Source organism: Solea solea, chromosome 21, assembly GCF_958295425.1.
Source record: "Solea solea chromosome 21, fSolSol10.1, whole genome shotgun sequence".
NCBI classification, from domain to species: domain Eukaryota; kingdom Metazoa; phylum Chordata; class Actinopteri; order Pleuronectiformes; family Soleidae; genus Solea; species Solea solea.
Window position 1 is genome coordinate 20,131,795 of NC_081154.1, and position 23,333 is coordinate 20,155,127.

Below are 23,333 nucleotides of genomic sequence, written 5' to 3' on the forward strand. Positions count from 1 at the left end.
AACCACTCACACACACACACACACACACACACACACACACACAGTCACTGACAACACTCTGACTTTGCAACAGGAAACCACTCACACAGAGTCACTGACAATACTCTGACTTTACAACAGGAAACCACTCACACAGAGTCACTGACAACACTCTGACTTTACAACAGGAAACCACTCACACAGAGTCACTGACAACACTCTGACTTTACAACAGGAAACCACTCACACAGAGTCACTGACAACACTCTGACTTTACAACAGGAAACCACTCACACAGAGTCACTGACAACACTCTGACTTTACAACAGGAAACCACTCACACAGAGTCACTGACAACACTCTGACTTTACAACAGGAAACCTCTCACACACACACACAGAGTCACTGACAACACTCTGACTTTACAACAGGAAAACACTCACACACACACACACACACACAGAGTAACTGACAACACTCTGACTTTACAACAGGAAAACACTCACACACAGAGTCACTGACAACACTCTGACTTTACAACAGGAAACCACTCACACACACACACAGAGTCACTGACAACACTCTGACTTTGCAACAGGAAACCACTCACATAGAATCACTGACAACACTCTGACTTTACAACAGGAAACCACTCACACAGAGTCACTGACAACACTCTGACTTTACAACAGGAAACCACTCACACAGAGTCACTGACAACACTCTGACTTTACAACAGGAAACCACTCACACAGAGTCACTGACAACACTCTGACTTTACAACAGGAAAACACTCACACACACACAGAGTCACTGACAACCCTCTGACTTTACAACAGGAAACCACTCACACAGAGTCACTGACAACACTCTGACTTTACAACAGGAAACCACTCACACAGAGTCACTGACAACACTCTGACTTTACAACAGGAAACCACTCACACAGAGTCACTGACAACACTCTGACTTTACAACAGGAAACCACTCACACAGAGTCACTGACAACACTCTGACTTTACAACAGGAAACCACTCACACAGAGTCACTGACAACACTCTGACTTTACAACAGGAAACCACTCACACAGAGTCACTGACAACACTCTGACTTTACAACAGGAAACCTCTCACACACACACACAGAGTCACTGACAACACTCTGACTTTACAACAGGAAAACACTCACACACACACACACACACACAGAGTAACTGACAACACTCTGACTTTACAACAGGAAAACACTCACACACAGAGTCACTGACAACACTCTGACTTTACAACAGGAAACCACTCACACACACACACAGAGTCACTGACAACACTCTGACTTTGCAACAGGAAACCACTCACATAGAATCACTGACAACACTCTGACTTTACAACAGGAAACCACTCACACAGAGTCACTGACAACACTCTGACTTTACAACAGGAAACCACTCACACAGAGTCACTGACAACACTCTGACTTTACAACAGGAAACCACTCACACAGAGTCACTGACAACACTCTGACTTTACAACAGGAAAACACTCACACACACACAGAGTCACTGACAACCCTCTGACTTTACAACAGGAAACCACTCACACAGAGTCACTGACAACACTCTGACTTTACAACAGGAAACCACTCACACAGAGTCACTGACAACACTCTGACTTTACAACAGGAAACCACTCACACAGAGTCACTGACAACACTCTGACTTTACAACAGGAAACCACTCACACAGAGTCACTGACAACACTCTGACTTTACAACAGGAAACCACTCACACAGAGTCACTGACAACACTCTGACTTTACAACAGGAAACCACTCACACAGAGTCACTGACAACACTCTGACTTTACAACAGGAAACCACTCACACAGAGTCACTGACAATACTCTGACTTTACAACAGGAAACCACTCACACGCACGCACGCACGCACATGCACATACGCACACGCACACGCACACACACACACACGGAGGGTTAGAGGACTGACCGGGCTTCCCTGACAGAGGCAGCCCAGCAGCAGTGCCGTGTACGACGCCACGATGCTGTCCTCCATGTGCTTCCCCGCGTGCTGCAGAGCTGAGGAGCAAACGAGAGGAGGATGAAGAGCAAACCTCCACATGTGCTGTAAAGTCAACAGGAACAGGAAGTAGTAGTTGTACCTTTGTTGAGGTCCAGCTCCTCGTCCTCCTCCTCCTTCTTCTTGTCTTCTTCCTGTTTGTTGGTGTCAGTGTTGGCGTTCTCGTTGGCGACCCACTGGATCTCCCCGCCCGTCTCCTGCCACTGCCCGCTCTGGTCCAGCGGAGCCTTCGGCGCCTCCTTGATGAGGTCATCGGTCTGCGCCTCGGCCTGGATGGCGGCCCGCTCCCTCTGGAGAAACAGCTGAGGAGGAAGATGAAGGAAGAGAAGGTTTAATAACAAGGACAATGTCTGAGGAGGTGTGAGGAGGTCTGAGGTGTGAGGAGGTGAGGAGGTGTGAGGAGATCTGAGGTGGTGTGAGGAGGTCTCAGGAGGTGTGAGGAGATCTGAGGAGGTGTGAGGAGGTCTCAGGAGGTGTGAGGAGCAGAGAGCAGCAGTGTGGAGGAGCCGTGTACCTGTACGAGTGCAGCGATGGCGCTCAGGGGCCCCGAGCTGCCGATGTCCTGGTGCTCAGGGTTGAGGAGGACGGTGGAGTCGCAGGGACCCTGACCTCCTTCCATCTCCATCTCCATCAGACAGTATCTGTTCCTGGCACTGTACTCCACCAGGTTTATCAACAAACCCAGACCCTGGACACAGGAGGAGGACATCAGCAGGTCATCATAGAGAAGAAGACAGCTGTGTGTGTGTGTGTGTGTGTGTGTGTGTGTGTAAGAGACTCACCAGGACACGGATGTCGAACCTCTGCTCCTGTGGAAGATACTGAGGAACTCTGAGGACACAGTTGAGCGCTGTGATGATGAGATCCTCTTGTTCTCCTGTCTTTGTGCTGCCCCACTCTAAAACACACACACACACACAAGTGAACACAGGCGTGTGTAGCAGTTGTCATGCGGTTGCTGTTGTCGTCGTGTGGTTGTTCTTCCTCACCGTTGTCATGCGTCAGGTTGAGCAGGACTCCGATGATGGCTCTCATACAGTTCTCTACAGCTTTACCCACCACTGAGTCTGGGTTCACCTGCCTGCTGTAACGCTGGATCATCTGCTCACACCTCCTCAGAGCTCTGACCACAGGGGAGCAGGAGACAGGAGAGGAAGAAAGGAGACAGGATACAGGAGAGGAGGACAGGAGACAGGAGAGGAAAGAGTATTTGGCAAAAACTGTTAAATGACAAGGAATTGACAAATATAGAAAACCAAAAAATGGTTTGTTTTTATTTGAACTTACGTCACATGATCACGTCTTTATCTCACTGTGAGACAGAATTTTCCAACAGCAAACTGAAGTTTGTAAACCACTCACTCTCCCACACCAAACCTCACAGAGAAAACCAGGAGCTGCTGCTCCTCTGCTGCCTCGTGTGGTCACTTTGTGTCACTGAGTTAAGTCTAAATGAAATATTTCTAATGCTGAATTCATTAAAATCAGACATGAGAACTTAGTGATGGAGGCAGCAGAGTGTGTGTGTGAGTGTGTGTGTGTGTGTGTGTGTGATGTTAAAATCACTGATTTTCTCTATGAGTGGGAGAGTGAGTGGTTTACAAACTTCAGTTTCCTGTCTGTCTGACAGAATAATTAACTCATTTATCACAAACTGGATTCACTGGACTGACAGTTACTCCACACACAGACAGACAGACAGACAGACACAGAAACACACACACCGCAGCAGCAGCAGCAGCCTGATGTAAAAACCAGATTATAGTTAATGAGAATGAACACAGAACATAAACCAGAGTCTGATCATCAGCTCAGACACAGGAAGTGAAGAGATCAGAAGGAAAGTTACTGTTTCCTCATGTACAGACAACTGTGTCCTCTGCAACACTAAACTCAACCTCTCACTCACAGACGGATATTTTTCTGTCTATAGAGATGAATGATTGGTTCCCAGAGTGTGTGTGTGTGTGTGTGTTGATTGAATTAGTGCTGCAGGCAGCTGAAACTGTCAGAGAGTTTAAGAGGGCGGGGCTTACAAGAAACAAAGACGAGGAAACAGGACAGGAGAAAAAGTGACAAGAGGAAAAGCAGGAGTGAGTGTGTGTGTGTGTGTGTGTGTGTGTGTGTGTGTGTGTGTGCGAGCATGTGTGCGTGCGCGAGTGCGAGCATGTGTGTGTGCGCATGCGTGTGGTTTGGAGGGTTAATCAAGTTAACGGTGAGGACAGCTGAACGCTCAGAGTGTGTCACCCACTGAAACAGCAGCTCTTTGTTGCTCAACCTCTCACCCCTCCTCACCCTCTGCAGACGTTATGCAGGGGTGCAAAGGTCCGGTCACACAGAGGGTTAAGGAGGCGGAGCCACAAGGTAAATGAACTCGGCGTGACATCACTGTCACGCCGAGTTCAGGGGACAAAGGTCACTGCTATGACTGACAGAATGACACAATCAGGAAATTAAATAACAAAGCTCGATCAGGAATGACAAGACACAACACAACACACACACACACACGCACACAACACACAGACACGCGCGCACACACACACACACGCGCACACACACACACACGAGGCATCATCACACGTTTCCATTATAAATAGATTGCGTATTAAATGTATAAAGATTTGTGTTTGTGGCAGTCAGCCACCAGGGGGCGCCTCCTCTGTGGTTTTAGTGAGGAGTGAACTGTCGTTCCAGCTGTTTGTCCGTTACATTGACATTTAGAGGAAATGAAGATGTTCTCAAATGTCTGTTTAATGATTTCTTTGTTCCATGAAGCAAAGAAAGCAGAAAAACCATGAGCGCTCATCAAAATGAGTCATGGACTAGTTCAGTCTGTGGTTCAGAGCGTTACAGCGACATGTACATGAGATGATGAAGAGGAGGAATAAACACAAGGACTCACTTGGCTGAAGAGTGGATGAGCGACGAGTCTTTGTAGGCGATCAGGTAACTCTGGTTCTCCGGGTTGTGGACTGTGACCTGCACACACACACACACACACACACACACACACACACACAGTGATTGATATAGTGACTTGTATCATGAATGTAAGAACATCATCAGACGAGTGTTTGACTCACACTCTCCAGGACACGTAAACACCGCTCTGCTCCCCACAGAGAAGACACCAGCTTCTCCTCCTCTTCCTCTTGGTTCAGGTTATCTACACACTCTTTCACTGTGGACACACACACACACACGTGGTCACACACACATGTGGTCACACAGACACAAACCAGAAAAACTCACTGTCCCGTCTCTGACCTTTGTCCACGATGTGGTCCAGTCCTCCGAGGAGACGCAGCTCCTCTTTGAACCAGTCTCCTGCTCTCTTTGACGTCAGCGACAGCAACGTCTCCATGGCTAAGTGTCCCGTCTGCATAGAGACGCAAGCAGAGGGACAGACAGAGAGAGAGGGACGGACGGACAGAGAGACAGACAGACAGAGAGAGAGTGTGTGAGTCATGTTGTGTACCGTGATGTTCTGTATGTGTGAGTCATGTTGTGTACCGTGATGTTCTGTATGTGTGAGTCATGTTGTGTACCATGATGTTCAGTGTGTGAGTCATGTTGTGTACCATGATGTTCAGTGTGTGAGTCAGGTTGTGTACCGTGATGTTCAGTGTGTGAGTCAGGTTGTGTACCGTGATGTTCAGTGTGTGAGTCAGGTTGTGTACCGTGATGTTCTGTATGTGTGAGTCATGTTGTGTACCGTGATGTTCTGTATGTGTGAGTCATGTTGTGTACCGTGATGTTCTGTATGTGTGAGTCATGTTGTGTACCGTGATGTTCTGTATGTGTGAGTCATGTTGTGTACCGTGATGTTCTGTATGTGTGAGTCATGTTGTGTACCGTGATGTTCAGTGTGTGAGTCAGGTTGTGTACCGTGATGTTCTGTATGTGTGAGTCATGTTGTGTACCATGATGTTCAGTGTGTGAGTCAGGTTGTGTACCGTGATGTTCTGTGTGTGTGTGAGTCATGTTGTGTACCGTGATGTTCTGTATGTGTGAGTCATGTTGTGTACCGTGATGTTCAGTGTGTGAGTCAGGTTGTGTACCGTGATGTTCTGTGTGTGTGAGTCATGTTGTGTACCGTGATGTTCTGTGTGTGTGTGAGTCATGTTGTGTACCGTGATGTTCTGTGTGTGTGTGAGTCATGTTGTGTACCGTGATGTTCTGTATGTGTGAGTCATGTTGTGTACCGTGATGTTCTGTATGTGTGAGTCATGTTGTGTACCGTGATGTTCAGTGTGTGTGTGTGTGTGAGAGAGAGTCATGTTGTGTACCGTGATGTTCTGTGTGTGTGTGAATCATGTTGTGTACCGTGATGTTCTGTGTGTGTGTGTGTGTGAATCATGTTGTGTACTGTGATGTTCTGTGTGTGTGTGTGTGTGGGAATCATGTTGTGTGCCATGATGTTCTGTGTGTGTGTGAGAGTCATGTTGTGTACCGTGATGTTCTGTGTGTGTGTGTGTGAATCATGTTGTGTACCGTGATGTTCAGTGTGTGTGTGTGTGTGTGTCATGTTGTGTACCGTGATGTTCAGTGTGTGTGTGTGTGTGAATCATGTTGTGTACCGTGATGTTCAGTGTGTGTGTGTGTGTGTGTGAATCATGTTGTGTACCGTGATGTTCAGTGTGTGTGTGTGTGTGTGTGTGTGTGTGAGTCATGTTGTGTACCGTGATGTTCAGTGTGTGTGTGTGTGAGTCATGTTGTGTACCGTGATGTTCTGTATGTGTGAGTCATGTTGTGTACCGTGATGTTCAGTGTGTGAGTCATGTTGTGTACCGTGATGTTCAGTGTGTGAGTCAGGTTGTGTACCGTGATGTTCTGTGTGTGTGTGAGTCATGTTGTGTACCGTGATGTTCTGTGTGTGTGAGAGTCATGTTGTGTACCGTGATGTTCTGTGTGTGTGTGAGTCATGTTGTGTACCGTGATGTTCAGTGTGTGAGTCATGTTGTGTACCGTGATGTTCTGTGTGTGTGTGAGTCATGTTGTGTACCGTGATGTTCTGTGTGTGTGAGAGTCATGTTGTGTACCGTGATGTTCTGTGTGTGTGTGAGTCATGTTGTGTACCGTGATGTTCTGTGTGTGTGAGAGTCATGTTGTGTACCGTGATGTTCTGTGTGTGTGTGAGTCATGTTGTGTACCGTGATGTTCTGTATGTGTGAGTCATGTTGTGTACCGTGATGTTCTGTGTGTGTGTGAGTCATGTTGTGTACCGTGATGTTCTGTATGTGTGAGTCATGTTGTGTACCGTGATGTTCTGTGTGTGTGTGTGTGAGAGAGAGTCATGTTGTGTACCGTGATGTTCTGTGTGTGTGTGTGTGTGAATCATGTTGTGTACTGTGATGTTCTGTGTGTGTGTGTGTGTGTGTGTGGGAATCATGTTGTGTGCCATGATGTTCTGTGTGTGTGTGAGAGTCATGTTGTGTACCGTGATGTTCTGTGTGTGTGTGTGTGAGAGAGAGTCATGTTGTGTACCGTGATGTTCTGTGTGTGTGTGTGTGTGAATCATGTTGTGTACTGTGATGTTCTGTGTGTGTGTGTGTGTGTGTGTGGGAATCATGTTGTGTGCCATGATGTTCTGTGTGTGTGTGTGTGTGAATCATGTTGTGTACTGTGATGTTCTGTGTGTGTGTGTGTGTGTGTGTGTGTGTGTGTGTGGGAATCATGTTGTGTGCCATGATGTTCTGTGTGTGTGTGAGAGTCATGTTGTGTACCGTGATGTTCTGTGTGTGTGTGTGAATCATGTTGTGTACCGTGATGTTCAGTGTGTGTGTGTGAGTCATGTTGTGTACCGTGATGTTCAGTGTGTGTGTGTGTGAATCATGTTGTGTACCGTGATGTTCAGTGTGTGTGTGTGTGAGTCATGTTGTGTACCGTGATGTTCAGTGTGTGTGTGTGTGTGTGTGTGAGTCATGTTGTGTACCGTGATGTTCAGTGTGTGTGTGTGTGTGTGTGAGTCATGTTGTGTACCGTGATGTTCAGTGTGTGTGTGTGTGTGTGTGTGAGTCATGTTGTGTACCGTGATGTTCAGTGTGTGTGTGTGTGTGTGTGAGTCATGTTGTGTACCGTGATGTTCAGTGTGTGTGTGTGTGAGTCATGTTGTGTACCGTGATGTTCTGCAGGTCCAGGTGTTTGTTGTGCACCGTGTCACACAGCTTCCTGATCCTCTCCTTCATCTTTGCGATCTCTCTGGCGCTGAACTGAGCGCTGCAGTCGGCCTCTGCCACGACCCCGCCCCCCTGGTCATGGTCCATCTCCAGCAGCCGGATCATCAGGTCCAGACAGGAGCGGTCCAGGTCCATGTTCAGACGGTCTCTGCTCAGAATGTACATCAGGGACGCGGTGCACAGAGCCAGGTTCTGTCCAGACCACAACACTCATCATTTATCCATCTGTTCTCACTGATCTGAGGAACTTTATGTGACATGAAGCTGCGTGTGGGCGTTACCGGGTGTTGTGGGGCGTCGTTGAGCGTCTTGAACACCTGAGTGACCTTCCCTCGAGCTCGCAGGTGCATCCTGAAGCTGGGCATGGCGCAGCGCGTCGCTAAGCTAATCACACTGAAGACAAAAACACAACACGACTGAAGGACTGCGGAGAAGAACGACAACACGACAATGAGTGCACGGCGAGACGGGCGGGGCCAGCGGCGTCTCACCTGAGGCAGCGTGTGTTCAGTGGCTGCCCACTCTTCAGTCCGGTGGCCAGGTATTCAAAGTCGTCTGTGAACTCCTGGTTCTCTCCAAACTCCACCACGTCGTTAAAGTGTTTCACATGCTGGACCACAGTGTAGAGCTGTGTGTACACACACACACACACACACACACACACACACACACACACACACACACACACACACACACACACACACACACACACACACACACACACACACACACACACACACACACACACACACACACACACACACACACACACACACACACACACACACACACACACACACACACAGTAATTGATGGATCCTCAGAGTAGAGTGACAAACAGACAGACAGACAGACGACTATATTAATCCCTTTGGGAGGTTCCCTCGGGGGAATTAAAAGCTCCAACATTACTGGAGACAGGAAAGAAAAAGACCGTGTATATGTACATATACATACAGTATATATGTATGTGTATATATATATATATACATATGTATGTGTATATATACACATACATGTGTATATATATACACACACATATATACATATATGTGTGTATATATACACACATATACACATATATGTGTGTATATATAAACATATTTATACACATATATATGTGTGTATATATACATATATACACATATATACATATATGTGTGTATATATACACATATATACATACATACATACATACATATGTATATATACACATACTGTACATACATACATACATATGTATATATACACATATATACATATATATACACACACACATATATGTGTATATATATACATATATATACATATATACATATATATACACATACATATATATATATATATACATACACACACACATATATGTATATACACATACATATATATATATATACACACACACACACATATATGTATATACACATACATATATATATATATACACACACACACACACATATATGTATATATATATACATACACATATATATGTATATATATATATACACACACATATGTGTATATATATATATATAAATATATATATATATTAGGGCTGAACGATATATCGTTATCGTATCGCTATCGAGATATGAACATTCAAGATATTAATATCGAAAAAGCAACGATATAAACAATATAGATTTTCCCCCGCGCTCGCCCTGCATGTACAGCTCTGGCGGTCACAGTAAACTTCATTTTTACGATTGCACTTGAATGCACCACTACGGCCAGCCAACCACAAACCTTATTTCATGCTTGCTGTGGATCGACAGCTGAAGCTAACCAATGACAAACATAGGAGGGCGGGCGGTAGACGGAGACTGAGACGCGCGCACACACACACACACGACATACACAGCGGGAAAGAAAGTGACATAAGCGCGGAAGATAATGCGGCCGGTGGCGATTTTGTGCCAAAACATAAATCATCGTATTTTGGATTTAAAAAGGATGATGTCAACCAGAGCGAGGTGTTGTGCAGGTCGTGCTTAGCGAAAATTGCGACGAAGCAAGGTAGCACAACAAACATGTTTCACCACCTGAAACAACACCATCGTGTGCTGCACGAAGAGTGTATTACAATGAGAGAAACACCGGGGACTTCTCAGTCATTCCAAAAGAAGCCCAAGCAAAGTGTGTTTACTGATGCGTTCCGTAGCGTTACACCGTATGAGTCGACGTCTACCAGACAAAGGCGTTACAGACGCTATAACATACCACATTGCAAAAGACATGGTACCCGTGTACACAGTCTCACAGTGAGTTCTCATCAATAAAACTACACTTTCCATCTGGAAAGTTTCCACAGTCTTTTGTATTATGATGTTTTTATTTTTCTGAAAAATGCTTGGTTTTCACCGAACCCGTAGTCATATCGTATCCTATCGATATCGAGATATCTGGCATGAATATCGAGATATGAAATTTTGTCCATATCGTTCAGCCCTAATATATATATATGCATATATATGGATATATACACATACATATGTGTATGTACATATATACATATATATATACATATATATGGACATACACATGTCCCAGAGTGTGTGAACAGTTGTGTGTACCTCCTTGTGCTCTTTACGACACTTGAGTGTGGTGACCGTGTCCTGGTACAGGTCTGTGGGGAGGGTGACGCACTTGGTGACCTTGGGAGGAGGAGGCGGAGCCTTAAAGACGCCGTCGTCCTTCTGCGCTTCAGACGGCTCCTTACTGGCTCCTCCCACTGAGACGGACACCTGAGAGAGAACCAGAAGCAGACCCGTGAAGATCACAGGGTTTCACCTGTGTGTGCGTGTGTGTCTGTGTGTGTGTTTGTGTTTGTGTGTTTACAGGAGCGCTCTGTGAGTGGGAGCTCAGCGTTGCTGGTGGTTCCTCAGTCTCCACCGCCCAGTGTCTGGCGTTGTAAACAGCTTTGGTGGGAGACTGAAACACAGACAGCAGCAGCAGATGAACACGTGTCACACGTGGAAACTGGTCCAAACGCACACAACACAAGAATATCCAGCTTTGCATTTTTAAACAAAAGTCTGAAACGCATGAATCAAATAGTTTCAGCCCCACAGGTCAAAACTCTTACTCTGAAAATCTAAATCATGAAACTAAACAAATGAAGAGAGAGAGGATGGAGAAGTGGATAATAAATGAAACTGCTCAGAGTCAGCCAGCACTGATCAAACAGCAGGACACACACACACACACACTGCCAAACCTGTGGTTGGTGGTTGCCGAGGCTTTCAATAAAAAACAAAAGACGAGAGAGAGAGAGAGACACACAGAGAGGGTGTGTGTGTGTGTGTGGGGGGGGGGGGGGTGCTTGTTCCCTGCAGGGTTAATAAACTGAGACAAAAGCAGAGTTCAGGGATGAGCTCTGCTGTGTTGGACCATCAACACACTGGATTAAAGCCTCCTACTGTAATCTGGACGGACAGACCAGCGCCGTTAGGCAAGGGGGGGGGGATGGGGGAGGGATGTGGGAGGGATGGGGAGTGATGCCATCTTCCTGCTGTGGCCCAGAGAAAAAAACAAAAACACTATCGATGTTTAATCCAATGTGATTGTTGGTGCCAAAAGCAGCTCTGTCTTTGTTCAGTTTGTGGGCGGAGTCATGCCTGTTGTGATGGATAAAGTTTGTTTCATGTTTTTATTGACAATGAAAAACATAATCATCATTTCCACATTTGATGACGGATTATTTGGAGTTTGTGAGACTTAAGATTGAGTGAATGATTCATATTTGATGATCCTCAGTGAGGGTGTGTGTTTGTGTGTGTGTGTTTGTGCGAGCATGTGTCTGACCTTCTTGTGTGCACTGAAGATCCTCCGAAACGTGTCGGGGTTCTTGACGAGAACTTTGCCCTGCAGCGGCCTACGGGGGGCGCTGGCCACCACCCTGAGTCCCTCCTCCGAGAAGTCCAGCACATCTAATGTGGGCAGAGTCACAACAGATAAATGCCACTGACACCTTGTGGTTGTATGAGGTACTGAGACATATACAGTGCGCCCCCTACTGCTGATAACACGCACGCACGCACAGATTGACCACACGAGGCAGAAGAGGAGTGGGAGAGTGAGTGTGTCAGATGTTCACTACAGGGGTCAGGGGTCAGGGGTCAGGGGTCACTCTGGGTCCTCACCTCGTAGCGTGTTTTCCCTCCTCACTGAGTTCTTCTTGTTCTCCTTCACCGTCATCGGTTGCTGGAGAATCTCCAGCCTCTCGAAGGGATCGGGTGGCTCGTACGTCTCGTAGCTCTCCGTGTCTTCCGCGGTGACCTCCTCGGGTATTGCCATAGCAACAGCAGTCTTCTTGGCCCGCCTCCTCTCCTTGAAGCCGCCCTCGTCACCATCGTCACCGCCATCGCTGTCGCTCATGTCGTCAAAGCCAAAGTATTTGATCTTGTAACTGGAGGCGGGATCTGAGCTGTCCACGCTGTCCTCGTCCTCACGCATGTCCGTATCCTCAAAGCCAAACAGGTCCAGCTTACTACTGTCCTTCTTTGACTCGGTCTGTGTTTGTCTGGGCCTGTGCAGAGGACAGTCAGAGGACATTCAGAGGACAGGAGAGGACAGAGGACAGTCAGAGGAGAGGACAGGCGTGGACAGAGGACAGTCAGAGGAGAGGACAGGAGTGGACAGTCAGAGGAGAGGACAGGAGAGGACAGTCAGAGGAGGATTAGAGGAGAGGATAGTCATAGGAGAGGACAGAAGAGGACAGTCAGAGGACAGGAGAGGATAGTCAGAGGAGAGGAGAGTCAGAGGACAGGACAGGAGAGGACAGCCAGAGGAGAGGACAGTCAGAGGAGAGTTAGAGGAGAGGACAGTCAGAGGAGAGGACAGGAGAGGACAGGAGAGGACAGTCAGAGGACAGGAGAGGAGAGTCAGAGGAGAGGACAGTCAGAGGAGAGTTAGAGGAGAGGACAGTCAGAGGAGAGGACAGGAGAGGACAGTCAGGAGAGTTAGAGGAGAGGACAGTTAGAGGAGAGGACAGCAGCTTGTGCAACAGTGATCTAAAACACGGGCGTCTGTGCTGCACAGTGACAGCGTGGACGTTAAAGTGTCTACAGACGAGGACGAGGGACACGTCAGCTGTCATCTCACCTTGTGTTTGGTTGCTCCACCTTCTTCCGCTGCCACCCCGCCTCTCCCAGCTCTGTTGTGCTGCTGGAGGCTGCAGTACTGCTGCCACTGGAGGGCGCTGTGTCTGTGCTGAGCTCGTCCACCGCTCGGTCCTGGATGGTGACGTTACAGACGGACACGGACGAAGGGTGCAGCACCGTGTAGTCCCTCGTCCTGCCCCGCCCCCGGCCACTGCCTGTCATCTTGCTGCCGCTGTCGGACACTTTGGGAAGATCGGAGCTAAAGTCGGAGCCAGCGGCGCTACTGGAGTCCTGCGCTCTGCTGGCGCCCTGTTTGTTTGGCCTTCTGTACTTCCGACAGTTCGAGTTCCTTACAAGTGACGAGGATGACGAGGACATTTGAGAGAAGTCACTCGTCTCCAGGAGGAAGTCCATATCACCGCCAAAGTGCACGTCCTCCCTCTCGCTGAGGGTCTGGAGACGAGGAGGAGACGGCGGCTTCTCCCGCCGGGTCTGACCCAGGTCACACCCGGCTGCCGTGATGCCCGCCGACACCCAGGAGAGCGTGGGGGCGGGGTTACGAGGTTCCTGGTTGGGCGACGGTGGACGAAGACCCACGATGGTGTCCCAGGAGTCGTAGGTGGACTCTGCTTTGGCGCCGGTCTTGAGGGTGGTGGTCTGTGCCAGCGGCTTCCTGTCGCTCTCTGAAGCGTTTTGGTACCAGGAGTAACTGTGCTGGTTCTCTGGTAACGGCAGGGAACTCTGCTGCCTCCCTGTGGACAACAAAAGAAACAGAAACACCATTCAATGATTAGGGCTGTAACAATATGCAATATGAAACCGAAATCGCGACACTCAGATGCACGATCCTGTGTCGCAGTGTGAGAAGGCAGAATCGCGACATACCCCTTCCAACTCCCAGAGTTATCCCTCCCGTTCAGATCCAATGAATCATGTGACGCCTGCCTGCATAAGTTGAGCTAGTTGAAGAAGAACGTGAGGAAACATGGCAACCAACCCAGAAATAGCGGACCCTCCCTCTTCATTTCAGTCAGCAGTATGGCAACATTTCGGCTACCCGGTGGAGATAAAGGACGGCAATCGTGTCGTCGACAAGACCCACGCAATTTGCCGTAAGTGCTTTAAGAAGTTTTCTCAAGTGAAGGGCAACACAACCAACATGCAGATGCATATCTGCATTTTTATATCTTTATATTTTAAGTTTCCAGCGAATTCAGATCGAGCACAGAAAACTACAAATGCAATTGCAATTTTTATGGCACTGGATATGCGACCCTTTTCGGTTGTCGAAAACGAGGGGTTCAAGTTTACTCAGTGTGCTCGAGCCCCGTTATGCACAACCAAGCCGGGCGCATTTCTCGCAAAATGTGCTACCAAAACTTCTAGAGAAAACGAAGGCTACGTCCCGTGCCACAGAGAGCTACGTGACCATAACCGCACACTATGTTACCGGTAATTGGCAAATAGCAAACCACGTCCTCCAAACACACCCGGTGTATGAGAGCCATACAAGCGACCATTTATCGGGAATACTAAAAGAGGCTGTGATAGATTGGAAGATCAGCAGATCAAACGTCCCCGTTCCTGTGACAACAGATAACGGCAGAAACATTGCCAATGCTGTGAAGCGGCCGGATTTTCACCGCATATATACGCTGCTTTGCTCACACTGTTAATCTGGCTGCGCAGAGAGCGATGGGCGTTCACCAGATGTCCCGACTCCTCGGCAGAGTGAGGAAAGTTGTCACGTTTTTCCACCGCAGCACAACAGCTGCAGCTGTGTTGAAGGAGAAACAGGTGATGCTACGGCTGCACTTACACAAGCTGGTCCAGGATGTGGCTACGAGGTGGAACTCTAGCCACAACATGCTCGAGCGCTACCTTGAGCAGCAGGCTGCTGTTTTCTCGGCATTAACAGACAAGCGTGTCAAGAAGAACATTAAAGACATCGTCACTCTGTCTGATGATGATGTGAAACTAGCTGAGGACGTGGTCCAGGTTCTTAAACCTTTGAAAAGTGTGACAACCCTCATGAGCACTGAGCAGATGCCAACTATTTCAATGATCGTGCCATTGAAACACAGAATCCTGGCCTCCATGAAGCTCAACAGTAGTGAAAGACATCAAAGCTGCTATTGCACATGACTTCGAGGACAGATACCCTGATACGGATAGGGCACTAATTCTGTTTCTTCATATGAGCACTGCACCTTTCCTTGATGAAACCACCCATGACACAATCTTCAAGAGTCTGACTGACAGAATTCTGGACGATTGTTCACAGACTGTTCAGGTATTTGATTGTTTTAATATTAATATAATTAAATAAAATCAGTCAGGCCTATGTATTTAAAGTATAGTCAGATAATAAATGCTTAACTTTATTAAATTAGTTTCATTCGTCCTGGATTTGTATCTAACATTATGCTGCAATTGTATTATGGATTTCGTCTTAAAGGCCCAGACTTCCAGGGATGAGACAGAGGAGCAATCAGAGATCGCCTCCAGCAGCAGTGACTGTCCTCCTCTAGCCAAAAGAGCACCAATGGCTGAACAGTTTGGAGACATCTTTCCAATGGAACAGGCATCATCATCATCTTAGTCTTTGTCTGAAGTGGTGGATGAGGAGATGCAGCATTACAGAGCAGACAATGTTGACATGATGGTGTTTCTGAAGAAGAATGTTCAACTCCCTTAAATCAACTCCACAACAAGTTTGGTTTTCTTAAGAGAAAGAAGTTGTTTATTTGTTTAATGTTTACTTACTTTATTTGTGGTTTGCAGCACATGCAGTAAGCCTCAGTTACCTCAGTGTGAAACAGTAGCCATTTCATTGACTTTGTAAATGTAAGAGAACTTGATTGAAGAAGAATTTTCAACATGCTCGAATCATCTCCACAGTGGAGTTTAGTTCTGTTAGTTTTTCAACAGTATTTTGTTACAAAGAAAACAGAAGTGTTATAGCTTTGGCTATTTATATTAATTTGCATAGTTAATCTTGTTCTTTGGTGTTCAGTTTATAAAGGTTTTTCAAATGTTATTTAATAAAAAATATTGTTTTAATAAAAATCGTTCCCCAAAAAATAAATAAATCGTGATACAAATCGAATCGTGGGGCAAAAATCGTGATACAAATCGAATCGTGGGTCAAAAGTCGTGATACAAATCGAATCGTGGGTCAAAAGTCGTGATACAAATCGAATCGTGGGTTTGGTGTATCGTTACAGCCCTATCAATGATGATAAATATTCATCACCAGTGACCTCTGACCCCGTCTGGTCCTGAGCTGCTCTTCATGGACTCACACATGGACGACTGTGGCTAACAGCACTGCTAACACAAATCATAAAATAATATCTGCTCATGTCATTTTTACAAAAATAAAAGATCCAGAGCTGGTCAGAGCTTCAAGGTGCATTCAAGGAACCTTGTACATCTCATTACTTCAACAAACACACGAACGAAAACACCAACTGCTGATGCATTCAAGGAACCCTGCAAATCTCACCATCTCAAGAGACCAATAAAAGAGGCTGCTGCTGCTGCCACCATGTGGTAAGAGACGCACAAGTGGTGCAGGACAAATACAAAAATACACAACACACACCTCTTTACATACACACAATCTGAGTGTACTTGTCTTCAGAGACACGAGCAGGCGGTTCATGATGGTCTGAGGAGACACTTTTATCTCGTTTTCATTGGTGAACAGAGAGAGACAAGACACTCGCACTGTAACCATCGTGTTTGTTTTAGTCTGACGTGTGTGTTCAACTGTGGCATTCACACATTCATGATGAATGTGAATTTGAAGGGTCACAACGTAAAATTAACAACACAATCGTTGAACAGTGTTGTGTTTCCGCACAAGTCAAACAACAGACACACACACAGACGACGCTGACTGTGACTGCACCATGACAACCACTGAAAACAGGTCACACGCACACACACACAGACAGACAAACACACACACACACAGAGAGACACACACACACAGCGGTGGTTGTTTGTGTCTTCACAGACAAAAAGTGCGACTCTTTGTCTCAGGACAGGAAACATAACTAGATACACACTAAATGTTTCCTGTGATGATGGAGTCAGTAACACTGCTCCACTTCATTATGTCCTCTCTGGTTCTGGTTCAGAACGTGGAGTGGACTTCAGAGTCAGAACGACTTCAGAGTGTGGGTTTGAGGGCTGACGACCGCAGAGCAAACCTTCACTTCATTCTTCATCACAAAGCTAAAACAAACACGTTTGTATGAGGAAAACAATGATTTTCTAATTACAACAACAATGTTGTCAAATGTCACATAAACACAACACAACTCCTTACATTTGCTCAGTTATGGGATTAAAATGATTTGTGCGACGACGTTGTTGTAGATAATTATGAGTGTGAAGGTTGCAGTCATCTTATTTACAGACTGTCCTCTGTGTGTGTGTGTGTGTGTGTGTGTGTGACTCGCTCACGTCGTCTCTCACCAACAGCAGCGACGACAAACAATGACAACACACGATTGGTCCAAAGCTGTTCTGACGACCAGAAACCCCCCCCCCCCCCCCCACACACACACACACAGACACGTGTGATCATCACCTCCTGATTCTGATGACGAAGAAACTTCAAGCAAAGACTACCAGTGTCACAGCTGTGAAATGTCACCTCCATCTGCTCACAGCTGACTGACTGAGGGGGCGGAGCAGTGTTGTTGTTACTCAACACAACCTGAGCGACTCCTGCTCACACACTCAATACAATGTGTAACAGTGAGATGGAGACGTCGCAGACTTAACCTGACAGAGTTGTTGTAAAGAGGGTAAAATCTATTTTGTCTTGACCCGTGTGGAGAAAAGAACTGTGTCAGTAAAGTCTGTTTAGTCTCATGTTTCTATATTTCTATATTTCTATATCTCCCTGTGGATCCATCATTCATCTGAAGAGTTCTGTCAAGTAAACTCTATAAATCACAAACTAAAAACAATAAATTACCGATGTTGGTGCTCCTGCTGTTGAAGAACCGCGCCGTGTCCTCCGTCACCTTGGGCTGACTCCTCTCGCTCGGCAGCCATGACGCCCCCTGCAGGCTGGACCTGCTCCCCGTGTCCAGAGACGCGCCGGGCCTCTCCGCCCGCGGCGGCTCCGCCCACGCCGGCTTGATGGGCGACGGCTTGCTGCCGTTGCGAGACGACGACACCGGCTTGGACTCCTCGTCGCTGTCGAACCCAAACGGATCTTCAAAGCCGTCGCCGGAGGGGCGGGGCCTCTTGTGCACCCCCAGGACTGAGTCGTTCTTGGCGGCGCCGGGGCGCTTGGAGCCCACCTTGGCCTTGTAGGTGGTGTCGCCCCATTTGGTGCTGAGCGTGCCTCTCTTGGTGGACAGAACCTCGTCAAACTTGGACGTGCCCTCACCTCCTTTACGGCTGTAGGTTTTACCAAATCTGGACGTCATTGTTTCTTCTGGGTCATATTCTCTGAAACACAACGACACAGACGATGAATGGTACACACTTTCAACCACATTCATCTCAGAGGAAACGATGGATGATTAGAGTTTATATAGAAACACCACTGCTTCAACATCATTAAAGGGGACATATTATACCCTATTTCTCCAAGTGAAACGAGTTCCCTGGTGTCCTAATGAACATGTCAGTGACATGCTTTGGTCAAAATACCATAAGGATGAAGCACCATAGAAGTTCAATAACCCTGCTAAACCAGTCCCTTTCAGAACGCTCGGTTTTGTGCGTGGTCCCTTTATATGCAAATGAGACACAGGCAAACACACGCCCACTTCTTCCAGGGGGTTTCTGATTTGTCCTTGTTACTGCGCTCACTCGCTCAGCTCCTGTTCCCTCCGCTCCATTCCTCTCCCCCTCCCTCCACTAGTTCTCTGACAATATCAACATGGCAGCGAGAGTGTCGTCACAGGAAGAGACGTCCGACACAAGGATCAAGCCGAACACTGACCAACTGTAAATCAGTTAAAAACACTTAGGGACAGCACCGCTGATCGCTGTATGTGACTGTATCAGACTGAGTCTGTGCTCCGGTCATGGAGGACGTACTGAACAAATATGTTTAATTAGGACGTGTCAGAATGGTCAGTTATGACCTCTATGTGACCTTTTCTTAACAATGTGTGTGTTTGTACGTCAGTGAAATACGGTCGCTGACTAAATACGCCGACCGCTGGCCGCAGTCTGATGTGAAGTGGTGCGAACACACAAACACACGTTTGCTGACTTTATCCAGCACATTAGCTTCATATATAAAATCCTCTGAGGCTGGAAGTTTGTGTAAAACACTGTGCTCCACTGTGCAGCCACCAACAGCACACTTGTCCCTCCACATTGACATAATACCGCTCTTCCTCCCTCGCATTTTATAGGGACAATGTGGAGCTAAGGTGGAGCTAAGGTGGAGCTAAGGTGGAGCTCTACAAGTAAACTTACTGGTGGGTGGTAACATTCGCGGTGAAATGCGCATGCTGCCGTCATAAGTGCAGGGAATTCAACATGGCGTGTTTTATCTTCTATACTTACACTAAGGGGGACCACGAAAACAGGACTGAGTATTCTTTTTCCACACTTTGGCGACTGGTAGAGCCTCCAGAGTCCCAAATATAAGTATTACAATGATTAAAAAGTTGATTTTGCATAATATGTCCCCTTTAATGTTTTCATCACTTGCACGCTGCATCAGGAGCAGCGTGGGGTTCAGTTTCCTGCCCAAGGGCACATCGGCATGTAGACTAGCGGAGCTTCTGAAATATGAATATTTCTGCTTCCTTTGCTCCATAAAACAAAGAAATCATTCAAACTGAATCATTTTGCTTTGTGGACAAAAACATCATCATTTCCAGAGTTTGACAAACACTGATCAATATTTTCTGACATTTCCTGAAACAAACGACTCATGGATGAATGTTTTCAGCCTGAACCTGTCATTCATTGACTCACTTTAACTTTGACTGAACGGATAAAAAGTACAGACGATGTTCAGTGTTTTCACTGACGGAGCAAATGTATAAAAAACAGAGAGTGAGATTGAAACTCAGAATAAACACACAAAACAGGTTCTTTAAGTGAACTAGTTAAACAGGTGAGGTATAAAAAGAGCTTCTACCTGGAGAGAGAGAGGAACATGACAGACTGGCTCATGTCGGGGGTTTCTACCTCCACCAGAGAGCAGTAATGCAACGTCATGGATGAAAGCTGCGGTTTAACCGATGACGACTTTAAACTACGTTCCATTTACACGGGAACTTTGAAGTGGGAATGGCGACGCCTTCATTTATGAGTTAAACATGGATACTTGCCGTGTTGTAAGGATCATTGTACTGTACGACAGTAAATCACAAACATCTATAACCTTACTGCAGTTGGTTTGTATCTTACTCTTGATTCTGTTCGGGTTTATTTTCATGTGAAAAACAACAATACTTCATGATTAGACATAACGAGGTCTGTGTTAGAACTGCAGCGACTCATCGTACGTCCGTCTGTGTCATTTCTTTACAGAATTAAAACAAGTTCTCCGTCTTTTTCTACTTCTTAAATATAAACACTTACCCTTTCTTTCTCCCCATCTCTCTATTAATTTAAGGATTGATGAATTAGTTCTGTCTGTGCTTCTGTCTGTCCACAACACTGTCCTCTAAAGGCCGTGGATGATTTTGAACAAAGAAACATTACTGTGTGCCAGTGGGACACACGTCTGTCCGTTCCTTTAATGTTCTGTGTGACATCATCTACCTCTAAGGATGATGATGATGACAGGAGACAAACCACAGACATGAAGCCTGAGACGCAGTAACTGCACTGGTAACTAGTACTACAAACTAGTAGTAAAGACAGTAAAGCAAAAACTCCCACAGTCCAAAATCGGAATGGTTGTCTGTCGCTATTGGTGCTTTCTAACTACACAGTTGTAGCTCGGCTCAACCCAGTCTGTTATGGTTTTCCAGGACTTCATAGCTCCTCCTCCACGTGGGCGGAGTCATCTCAGCACATCTTTCTTCTTCAGTCATTGAAGTGAATGTGGTGACGACAGTGCCGTCTCTAAATCCACCTCACTCCTCTGCTAAATACTGCAGATGAACGCACATCTTCAGCATTCCTCAGTCTGTTTAACGTTGGTCTACAGTTGGACAATATTGGACAGATGGACATTGTTGGCTTTGACGTCGCACGCTCATGACTCTTCAGTCACGACACTCTCTGACCAATTAGTGACCGGCAGCCTGATGACGTCACATTTGAGTATGGGCTCAGCTGAACCTCGTCAGAGGTACCAGGTTCTATCACTGATGGAGAGAAAAAAACACAGCGCCCCCTGTGACCCTCATGTCCAGGATAAACATAGAACATGGATGGATATTGGTTTGTGACATTTGACAACATCATCATTTCCAGGTTTCAGAAACAACATTCTACATTTCCTGAACCAAACAACTAACAGATGACTCGAGAAAACAATCGACAGATGAATTGATTATGAAAGTAACCATCAGTTATGTTCCTATGCATATATATATATATATATATTTCCTTTGTAATGTCCGCCATAAGCTTTCTTATGTAACAATGACAATAAAGTATGTTTGTTATTTTTAATATTTATTTCAGTGTGTGTTGTGCAGATATGTGTCTGTCTGTCTATGTGATGGTGTGTGTGAGTGTGATGGTGTGTGTCTGTGTGTGTGTCTGTGTCACAGATTCAGTTTCTCAGCTGGTCTGACAAAGCTAGGCTAATGCTAACTGCCAGCGAGCTAATGCCGCTAACGGCCATCAGCGCTGTTGCTAACGTTAGCAGAGAAAATAACCATAACAACTGCACAAACACGTGACTCACGTGTTTATAAACGTATAATCACACACCAGCGTGAGTATTGCGTCATAATACAGTGCGTTTCTTTGATTTCTTCATACGTTAGCTCGAACTTCGTTAGCATTAGTCACTCAGGCTAACTGACTGACTACTAGCTGGAAGCTAACGGCTAACAATAAACACAAAGTGACATCGCGTTGCGTCACAAACAGGAAATTCAAGCGCAAACAAACTTAGCGCACAAACGCGAACATGAGGTCCGGTGCGCGCGGACACTTACTTGGTGAGGTAAAGGTCAGATCCGCACTAAACAAACACTGTCCGGGGCAGCGGCGGCAGAGGCGGCCGTTCACCGGCCACAGGAGCGGGGGCCTGCTGCTTCCTCTGCGGCTCTGCTCGGCTCTGCTCGGTGTAAACAAGGCCGAACACACGCCGCTCAGGGCGGATTCGCGGCTTTGAAACGCAGCAGTGAAACCCGCGGATCCAGATCTTTGAGAAAATATGAGGTTTGTCAAACAGAAGCTGCGAAATCTGCTCAGTTTTTCACGCTAAATCGCTCTCGATTGTCTTCTCCGGATCTCGACGAAGGTTTCCATTGGACTCCCCCTCTGCGTCAAGTTATCGGAGACAGCCGAAGTGTACGGAAGTAAACGATCAGTTGTACAAAATCAAAGCCTGGAATGAACACGCGGAGAGAACATCCGGGCAACTTCCGCACGAAGTAAAGCAACGTTTTATTTCATGAACACAGTTTAATTCAAACACAACTAATATGACCATTATACACAATTTATTTCATGTTAGACGACGTTTGTTTCTTACGTTGAAAAGTCAAAGTGACAGCGCGCGCATGTAATATTGAGAACTTTACACTCGTGGCGCTGTCGATCCTATCGTCGTCAATGATGCGTTCACGTGCTCGCAGTAAACTCGTAAAACAGCAAATGCATTAAACGCATAACTTAAAGATAAAAAATTAAAATAAATTAATAGCTACGTGAATATATAACTGCAGGAAATTGTGTTTTTTTATTTTGAATTTTTTTTATTTTTGACTTTTTTTAAACTGTTCATTCACATGGTTCATGTATGTCACTTTATAGTATTGTACTGTATTATTATTCAAATTCTCTCTCTC

General features: G+C 46.3%; 1 protein-coding gene across 2 annotated transcripts in view; it reads right to left on the minus strand.

Annotated features, from left to right (window-relative positions):
- LOC131448891 (wings apart-like protein homolog) overlaps positions 1 to 22,791 on the minus strand; it is a 26,486-nt gene extending 3,695 nt beyond the window's left edge. The window contains exons 1-18 of one of the 2 annotated variants that reach the window (XM_058621683.1): positions 22,476 to 22,791; positions 18,353 to 18,834; positions 13,358 to 14,108; positions 12,397 to 12,782; positions 12,059 to 12,183; positions 11,093 to 11,185; positions 10,828 to 10,998; positions 8,743 to 8,879; positions 8,533 to 8,644; positions 8,192 to 8,443; positions 5,340 to 5,451; positions 5,156 to 5,253; positions 4,975 to 5,051; positions 3,059 to 3,192; positions 2,852 to 2,967; positions 2,584 to 2,757; positions 2,152 to 2,371; positions 1,980 to 2,068 (exon numbers count right to left, since the gene is read on the minus strand). In XM_058621683.1, coding sequence (XP_058477666.1) covers positions 1,980 to 2,068; positions 2,152 to 2,371; positions 2,584 to 2,757; positions 2,852 to 2,967; positions 3,059 to 3,192; positions 4,975 to 5,051; positions 5,156 to 5,253; positions 5,340 to 5,451; positions 8,192 to 8,443; positions 8,533 to 8,644; positions 8,743 to 8,879; positions 10,828 to 10,998; positions 11,093 to 11,185; positions 12,059 to 12,183; positions 12,397 to 12,782; positions 13,358 to 14,108; positions 18,353 to 18,812 — 3,507 coding nt within the window. In that variant the 5' untranslated portion in view covers positions 18,813 to 18,834; positions 22,476 to 22,791. Of the gene's footprint in view, positions 1 to 1,979; positions 2,069 to 2,151; positions 2,372 to 2,583; positions 2,758 to 2,851; positions 2,968 to 3,058; positions 3,193 to 4,974; positions 5,052 to 5,155; positions 5,254 to 5,339; positions 5,452 to 8,191; positions 8,444 to 8,532; positions 8,645 to 8,742; positions 8,880 to 10,827; positions 10,999 to 11,092; positions 11,186 to 12,058; positions 12,184 to 12,396; positions 12,783 to 13,357; positions 14,109 to 18,352; positions 18,835 to 20,937; positions 21,662 to 22,475 lie in introns of those variants that run through there. The other variant, XM_058621682.1, reaches the window with a different exon arrangement.
- Between the last annotated feature and the right edge of the window lie 542 nt (positions 22,792 to 23,333).